General features: G+C 47.9%; 1 protein-coding gene across 1 annotated transcript in view; it reads right to left on the bottom strand.

The window, feature by feature from the left end:
• The window catches only part of Htr2a (5-hydroxytryptamine receptor 2A), a 61,855-nt gene extending 54,637 nt beyond the window's left edge, over nucleotides 1–7,218 (bottom strand). The window contains exons 1-2 of the mRNA XM_055609719.1: nucleotides 6,683–7,218; nucleotides 3,856–4,056 (exon numbers count right to left, since the gene is read on the bottom strand). Of these exons, the coding sequence (XP_055465694.1) occupies nucleotides 3,856–4,056; nucleotides 6,683–7,163 (682 nt within the window). The 5' untranslated portion in view covers nucleotides 7,164–7,218. The remainder of the gene's footprint in view (nucleotides 1–3,855; nucleotides 4,057–6,682) is intronic.
• Between the last annotated feature and the right edge of the window lie 1,159 nt (nucleotides 7,219–8,377).

The raw sequence follows: 8,377 nt of genomic DNA, 5'->3' as shown, positions 1-8,377 counted from the left end.
CACACACACACACACACACACACACACACACACACACACACACACACCAGAGAGCCAGGGCTGAGTTCTATACAAGCCTTTAAAAATACATACTCCTTACTCATGGAAAGACTTCAGAGGAAAGCTGGCAACCTCTGAAGTTCATTCAAGGAAGCTAGGAAAAGAAATCACACAAACATAAGTTTGGCTCTGTTTTCAGCAGTTATCAAGAAAAAACAGAATATATCAGTAAGTTGAAGAAAAGTTCTACAATAGATTCTGTAAAATCTTTAACTGTTACTGAAAGCAAAGCATTTTATATACAAATAGAATTCTGTACCATGCAGCCATAGAAAAGAAATCTGCCAGTGTCCAACAGTTTGGATAAGTCTTGAAAGCATAGTAAGGATAAATGATCTCACTCATACACAGAGTCTAAGAAAAGTTGAATTTATAGGAACAGTGGGATGACATTTACTGTGAGCAGGGATTTTAGGGTAAAATTCTGGGCTCTGGCAGCTCCTGACAAGTGATATGCCAAATAAAGAGAACTACTCAGAGATGCAGAGGAAGGGAATTTACTCAGTATGGACACCTTGTGAAGGACAAAGATACACAGTGACTCCCCATATCCATCTTTGGGATCCTGACATGAGCTTTAGGTTTCAAGAGAGGGTAAAATGTATCATTAAATAGACTTAGCCAAAGCATGGTTCACTTGGCACTGAGCATCATTGTTCAGCTTTGGTCTGGACTACAGTGCGAGCTCTCTTGGGGAGATGCAAGTTTTTTCTCTGCCTGGTACCAAGGCTTCAGTCTTTCCCTTCCTTCAGCATGGGACTTTGGGAAATTTTGATTTGCTGGGTTTCATTGATTAAATACTCTGTTAACTGGGAGCAAGGGTAGAACCACATCTGTAGGATATTTTCTCTTTGGCAAGAGCAGTTCCATTATCAGAGACAGATGGGAGAAAGGGGAGATGGGTTGGTTCAGGGGATCTAGTATAAGGTGTGGTGTCTGCATTTGCTAACTCTGAGTCTTACTCTTGTAATTTTCTTTATGTTCTGACTGTAAAATAAAAAGCATCTTGGTAAGAGGATGGAAGAATTAACTAATTTGATTATAGTATTTATTTTACAAAATATTTGCACATCCACTCACCACAGTGTACATCTTGAAATCTGTTTCATTTGTTGACTATATATGATTAAAAGCAAGGACAACAACAACAAATAGGAAAAAAAAATCCGGTTAGAATAAGAATCCAAGTATAAAGCCACATACAGAGCAAACCAAAACCTCAAGCCTAAACAAATGAGTAGAAACAGAAACAAGCGAAGAAAAGCCAGGAAGAAGTCTGTGCTGAGCTTCTTCAGGATCCAGCGTAGCACTGACTTTTTAGTTTTAGCTTTTCTTGCCTGATTGCTCCTCAGAACTCCCTATCACAGATAGTTACAAGATTGTGTGACCTCTAGTTTTCTTACATTTACCTGTCTTCTCCCACACTGGGAGAGACATTTGAACACACACTATTCTTCTCTGTGTGTTCATCTGAATATCCACAGAACAGAGAGATAATTTCCGAACCATCCTTTTTTAATGATGACCATTGGTTAGCATCACGACAACCATTCCAACCTGTCTCCCTCCTGGGATGACAGCCAGACAGAGCTAGAGCAGACAGCCTTATTAGGTAGTAGATAAAGTACAGACTTTAGAACTGGGTTGGCCTGAGTTGACTCTTGGCTCTGAATGCTGCCATCCTGTGTGACAGACTTATCTACAAGGTGACTTGGACACGACAGGGTCTGTGGCAATGCTCAGAGTCGCTAACTTTTGCTAATGGTGTCATGAAGCTTGACAGAGACAGGGGGTGGTTTTGGCTAAGGGTAAAAGATAATGGACTGTAGGACTGGAGAGATGGCTCAGGGGGTACAAGCCCTTGCCATACAATGTGGGGACCAGAGTAAGATACTCGGCATTCATGTAAAACTTAGATGAGCTGCCTGTAACCCTAGCTCCCAGGAGGAAGAGACAGGGTCCCTGGAGCAAATGAGCTTGGCAAGCTTTGGGTTCAAGCAAGAGACCCTGCCTCATAAAGTGTAGATAAACTGAAGAAGATACTTGACATCAGCCTTTGGCTGCCACATTGAATGTGCATGCACGTGAACCCCCATACATGAAAACACACATACACACCAAGACAAAAGTCATGCGTCATTTCAGTTTCTGCTTAGTTAAGGGGACAGTCTGTGCAGCTGAAGGTAGTGTACATGGCTGCACAAATTTCACCTGACCCTTTGTTCATCATGTTTAATTCTCTGATAATCTGGCTAGTGGTCCTCAACCATGGATGTCTCTTAGGAACCCTCAGCCATCTAAACCTAAGGATTCTCTAAAGTAGTTTCAAGTAGTTTGGATGCATAACTGTTGGTCCCTTTACCTTCCTGTTCCAAAGGGAACAGGACTCCTTGGTTGCACGGATTAAAGCCATCAGCATTTTCTTGGGGCAGAAGCTGTCAGCTAAGGAAGGTGTGGTACACTCAGCAGAAAGAGAAGGGCTTGATGTCAGAAGACTAGAGTGCTGGTGTGTCAGACCTGTGTCCTGAGGTTCAACAACTTATCAAACACATTGTCGGCGCTGCTGACCTCAAGTGAAAAGGCTCAAGATGGATAAAACAGAGGAGGTGTTTTCAAAGCATGCAGAGATGCTGTGTAATGGGTAACTCATCATTGTTATCCTCAGAGCCAGGGGGCGCTCCCTGTGCCCAGGCTCGCAGCACACACTCACTCATTTCTTTCTTAGAACACTAGTTTCCTCATCTGCAAAATGGAGACAGTGTCACGGAGCACAGACAGTGCTTGCTGTTTCTGATAGGTATCTAGAAAATTGCTTTTATTTGATGTGTATGGGTGTTTTGCCTGCCTGTATGTTCATACCATGTGTGTTTCTGGTCCCCTCAGAGGCCAGAAGAGGGTAATGAATCTCTTAAAACTGGGTTGTGAGACCCCATGGTAGGTACTGGAAATCAGAACAGCTCCTTCTCAAGAGCAGCAAGTGCCATCTCTTCTCCAGCCCTGTTGGTAGTGGTGAGCCATATCAAATGAGTTCTGGAATTCTAACCTACCATCAAACCTTGCAGTCTCTCCTGAGGAGTGGATACCATACCCAGTGAGCTTCAGCAAACACAGCATTTCCATCTGAAAAGCTTTGGGACTTGCAAACCACGTCTTCTGAGGTGACAGGTACAATTGACTTTTCTGCCTGAGAGCTGCCCCTTTAGATCCTATTATGGTGACAGAAGATCGATTAGAGTGAGAGGTGGGTGTGTGTAATCGGCCTAACTGAAGTGCCTTGGAATCCTTTGGTGTGGGTGTCAGAGCAGGAAGAAAGGCCACCGAGGTACCAATCAGCTGAAATGCCCAGCTCTTAAGCAATTCTTGCTACTTCCCCCTGTCCTCAGCCTCTGCCGTTTTCTGGACACCCTCTTCAATGTCTACACTCTCTAGGGGAAGCATCTGTCTTCTTCTGTAACCACAAGTTCAATAATAACAAAACTCAGGTTTCTGGGAGACCCAAGACTTGGAGTACTGAACTTGGATCTGAGCAAGAACACAGTCATTCTTGACTCAGGCTCTGCTAGTGTACTTTTTCTTACATGTGCAAGACAATACAAACAGACACCGTCAGCCACTGACATCCACAGATGTTCCTTTCCTGAAACATCTCCAACAATCAGGAGGTCGAGACATAATCATGCAGCACACGATACGGCAGATTCAAAATGCCAGGTTCCAGGGCAAGCGAACAGCATGTCTCCCGAGAAAGGACAGACTCTAGTTTCAAACGCAGCCCTGTCAGAGGGTCCGGCTTACCTACAGATATGGTCCACACAGCAATGATTTTCAGGAAGGCTTTGGTTCTGGAGTTGAAGCGGCTGTGGTGAATGGGGTTCTGGATGGCGACGTAGCGGTCCAGCGAGATGGCACAGAGGTGCATGATGGAGGCCGTAGAGAAGAGCACGTCCAGGTAAATCCAGACAGCACAGAGCTTGCTAGGCAAAGGCCACCGGTACCCTGTGGTGGAGAAGTTTTAGCGTCAGCAAGCAGCTCCATGCTTCCTGAAGTATGTGGTCTATACCCCGGGAAACTACAAGAGACCTTCAACGTTGGAACAAACAGCAAGTGTACACTGCGGTGGCACCAATAAGTGCATGTTTGAATGTCTCTGGCCTGTGGAGTTATATTAGCAAAAGAGGGACTTGTACCAGTCACATACAGCAATTACCTACATGACTTTCTCTGGAGTTAAGGCCCCTATGGTTAGTCTGATCTTAGTCATTCTAAGACGTGTCCGGTCTCACACAGCTAGGCGTTTAATGATAGAGTGACTTAATGGCTTCAGATCGACCTCTTGAATGTCTTTACTTATGATACACAGTCCCCCAATGTTTTCTTAAACTCAGATGTGAGAAGATTGAGGATGGTGGAGGAAATCAAGGGTGTCTGGCCTTGGAACTTTGTCTCAGGGCAGTGCTCAGACTATAGGTGACAGTGGCTCTTTGAAGCTGGCTCCTTAAACTAGGGACCCACCTCTGGTGATTCTGATCCAGTAAGCCTGGGGCAGGCTGGAAAACGTGCATTTTTCAAACAAACAAAACAAAACAAACAAACAAACAAACAAACAAACTTGGAGATCATCCTGCTGCAGCGGGCAGTGGGCTGTCTCCCAGGGCAAAGATATCCCCCTCCTCCCCTCCCCTCTACCTCCATGACCCCCCCCCCCACACGACATCATCACAATCAGCCGGTGGAGCTTTGGGCTTTGGGCCAGTTAAATCATTCTCTCTGAAGGGTGGCTAGAGGTGAGCCCCCAATATCAAAGGATTTTAAAACTTCCCAGAGTCCAATACCAGGAGCTTGGCAGGTTCTCTGCTGTCTTAGGAAGACGGAGGATGCCTTGATGACATAAATGAAATGTCCTACTCTTCCCTGTGTGTTTTGGAGAGGATCAAACTCTTGGGTAAACTGTTAATTAGTTCTGCTCACAGAATGAGCAAGGATGTTACATCGGCCCGCGAACGGGAAGGAAAATTAGAGAGATCAGTACTTTCTTTAGGATAGTGCAGAGCCCAAGTCGAGCAAGCCCTCCTTAGGCACAAGTCGTGTCTCTACCGTGCTGTCCCCAGGCATATTCAGAACAGGAAACGATGCTGGACCTAAGCCTAATTCCAAGCCTTCTCACCCAATAGCTTGTACTGAAAGGCTTTTCCTCTCTTAGCAGTAACCGGCTCTGCTGTTGGGAACTGATGTTGGTTTCGGGGAGGGGGGCGGTGTCTTCTCTGAAAGAAAGCAGGCCCTTCTCCCCTCAAACTTTGCTTCAAGGGGTAAGAAGAGAGTACTTCTGCAAGACAGATTTGTGACTTGCAGGCTAAGAAAGGAGCAGGACCAGCCTGGTAGTGAACAGACTCTGGGCGGATGCAGACGGCACACCCAGGAGTTGTCGCTAGGGGGCAGCCTTGTACCCTGAGCGGAGACCAGGGACCTGCTGCACTTCCTACGTGGCCAGGGTTGCCCCTGCTGCCCAGCAGGTCACCCCGCCTACCTTCCTGCTGTGGTTTGGGTTCTTGCAGAGTCACCCCTCCCTCCCGCAGTAGAGTTTGCCTCCGCGGGCTGGCCAAGGTTTTAGGAAGTGAGAGCCCCTCCTAAGAGGCTGAGACATGATAGGCAAATTAAACGGAATTATTCAGGTGCCATTTGAATGGTCAAGCTAGGCTGGTCTTCACAAATGGATGCTTGCGATTCCTGGCTCGTCTCCTCCCTCCTTGAAGCTTTCAGGGGCTAGGTGGACATGTTCATTATCGTGGCTTCAGGGACTTGGCCAGAAAACCTCCCTTTAAAGGTATCCCTAAAACTGCCCGTAGCCCTGGTGACTGCTGAGTATGTATGTGCCACAGCTCTTTGTTAGGAGGGGTCTGGCTGTATTACTCATGGTCTGAAAGGATATCACATTCTGCTTCCCCATGAAAGCCGTCCAAGTGTTTGCCGACTTCCCGAGAAGTTTGACACTGTCAGACCGGGTTGAGAAGAAAGGAAGACGGACAGCTTTCAGTTTGTTGTCTACCCTCCTCCAAAAACCAGACAGGAGTTTATGTGTCTACATTTTTAAAGAGTTGAGGCTTTAGACTCAAAGGCTTTCTTCTATATTGGCTTGTCTGGGCCGGGGGCTGGCAGGGAGCAATTAAAACTAGAGTAATTCCTTTATTCTAATGGAGACTGTGAATATTTTAAGACTCAGCCCACTCCAGCACTAATGCTCTTTCTGCAAATGTTCCAAGGTAATTGGGAAGGTTTTTACCACTCCATTAGAAGTGCTGAGAACTGTGTGACAAAGATAAAACTATTCTGTCCGGAGGCTGGCAAATAAAACCAAGAAAAATCACATGGGCACAGAATGACAGTTAAATTACACTCACAGAGTATTGGAAATGCGGATAGTAATTTCTCTACGAAATTTATCTGTTTTAAAGCACACATCTCACCAGGTGATCAGGCTGTCTGACCCCTCCCTCCCCCCCTCCCAAAGTAAAATAAAAATTTAAGACTGAAACAAAGCTTCCTGTCTATTTCTCTCCCGAGCCAACAGCATGCACATGCTCTTTGGGACTATGGTGGGGACAGTTGACATGCTAACACCACTCACCATACAGGATGGTTAACATGGACACGGGCATGACAAGGAAACCCAGCAACATATCAGCTATGGCCAGTGACATCAGGAAATAGTTGGTGGCATTCTGCAGCTTTTTCTCTAGGGACACTGCCATGATGACCAGTATGTTTCCGGCGATGGTTAGAATGATCACGACAGCTGTCAATAAAGCCGACCAGTTTTTTTCCTGGAGATGAAGCAGGGAGAGGCATGTGGGCGGGGGGTACCCTTCGCAGGAGAGGTTGGTTCTGTTTTCGGCATCAATTGTCCAGTTGGAGGCATCGGAACTGTTAGCATCCCTGGAGTTGAAGTCGTTGCGGTAGAGCCTCGAGTCACCACCTAATTGCATCAGGGAGTTTGGAATGGAGCTCAGAGAAGTGTTGTCTTCACAGAGAATTTCCATGTCTGAGCCGGAAGTTGTAGCGGACGAAGTGTGGAGAGAGACTAGCAAGTCACAGCCGCGGCTCACCATTCATCTCCGCGTCCCGGCGCTAGGACGCGCTGAGGCGGAGACCATGTGTGGCTCCTCTGGCTGCCTTTCCCTCTCCCATCGTAAGAGTTAGGGAGGTGTGATGCCTCTTGCTAATGCCTCCCTTCAACAGCGCTGGGAAGAGTCCGAGGCCGGGCTGTCAGTTCTCACGGAAGCAAAGGCATAAAAAAGGCAGTTTGGAACATTTGGGGTCACAGACGCGCTCCTGGTCAAGGAAGGAAAGTTTTTGGAACCCGTGGGAATCTGCTTCAGCTAATTCTCCGGGTGGATGGGCTGCTTTCGCGAGTTCAGCCATCACAAAGTTAAAACATCATGCGATCCGAAGTGGGGAGGGAGGGAGGGAGGAAAAAGAAGGAGGGAGGGCTGGGGACCCTCTATTTTAAGGAGGCCAATTAAAAAATCCTATGCGGCGTTAATACCATCGCAGCCGGGTACGCTTGGGTTAACCCTTCTCAGCTTCAGCCAGGACCGCCGCAGCGCCGTTAGGAATTTCAGCTTGTGTTTCTGGCTTAGTTAACGAAAGAAAAAACGCGTCCCGGAGAGCAGCAGGGAACTTTCCACACCAGGAATTCTCACGGCAATGACGGCATCCTGGCCAAGGGTGACTTCAACCAGAGAGAGAGAGAATCCCACAGCAGCAGAAGACAGCAGCCGGAGAACTTACGCTCGCCGTCGCCAGGGTCCGCTATCCTGCGCCTCGTGGGCTGACCGAGCCGGTCTGGAATCCCCTCTCTCGGAGCCTCCAGCCGCTGGAGACGATAGTAAATTTGATTTCCGTTTCTGCTGACTTCAAAAGACTGCACGCCAGTCCCAGTTCAGTTGAGGTCTGTGCTGGCTGCCTCTGCCAGTTGCTCAGCTCCGGGGTCCTCCCCCACCCCCCAGAGCGTGCTGCTGTCCTCAGCGGGGTGCGCGGCGAGCAAAATCCGTCACCTGGGAGCCCCTCTCAAAGTCACACAGAAGAGCCGCAGGGCAAGTAGGAAGAGCTGTCCGCACCCAGAAGCTCCCAGCCTTCCCGGAGAACGAGCAGCTGCTGGCTGCTGCCTTCCCCCAGGCCTCCCTCTGTCACTGTGTCACAACCTGCAAGGTGGCCCCGGCCAGGAAGGGCGGACCAAAGAGCGTCCCCCCTCCCCGCCCCCATTCTTCTCTCCTCTACAGGTTAACTGGGAACTTCTGCTTTAAGGAGAGAGTGGAGGTAC

The sequence above is a fragment of the Psammomys obesus genome, unplaced genomic scaffold (assembly GCF_907164565.1).
Source record: "Psammomys obesus unplaced genomic scaffold, mPsaObe1.curated_primary_1811, whole genome shotgun sequence".
NCBI lineage: Eukaryota > Metazoa > Chordata > Mammalia > Rodentia > Muridae > Psammomys > Psammomys obesus.
Note: the sequence above shows the minus strand (reverse complement) of the source record. Positions and strands in the feature narration are given on the sequence as shown.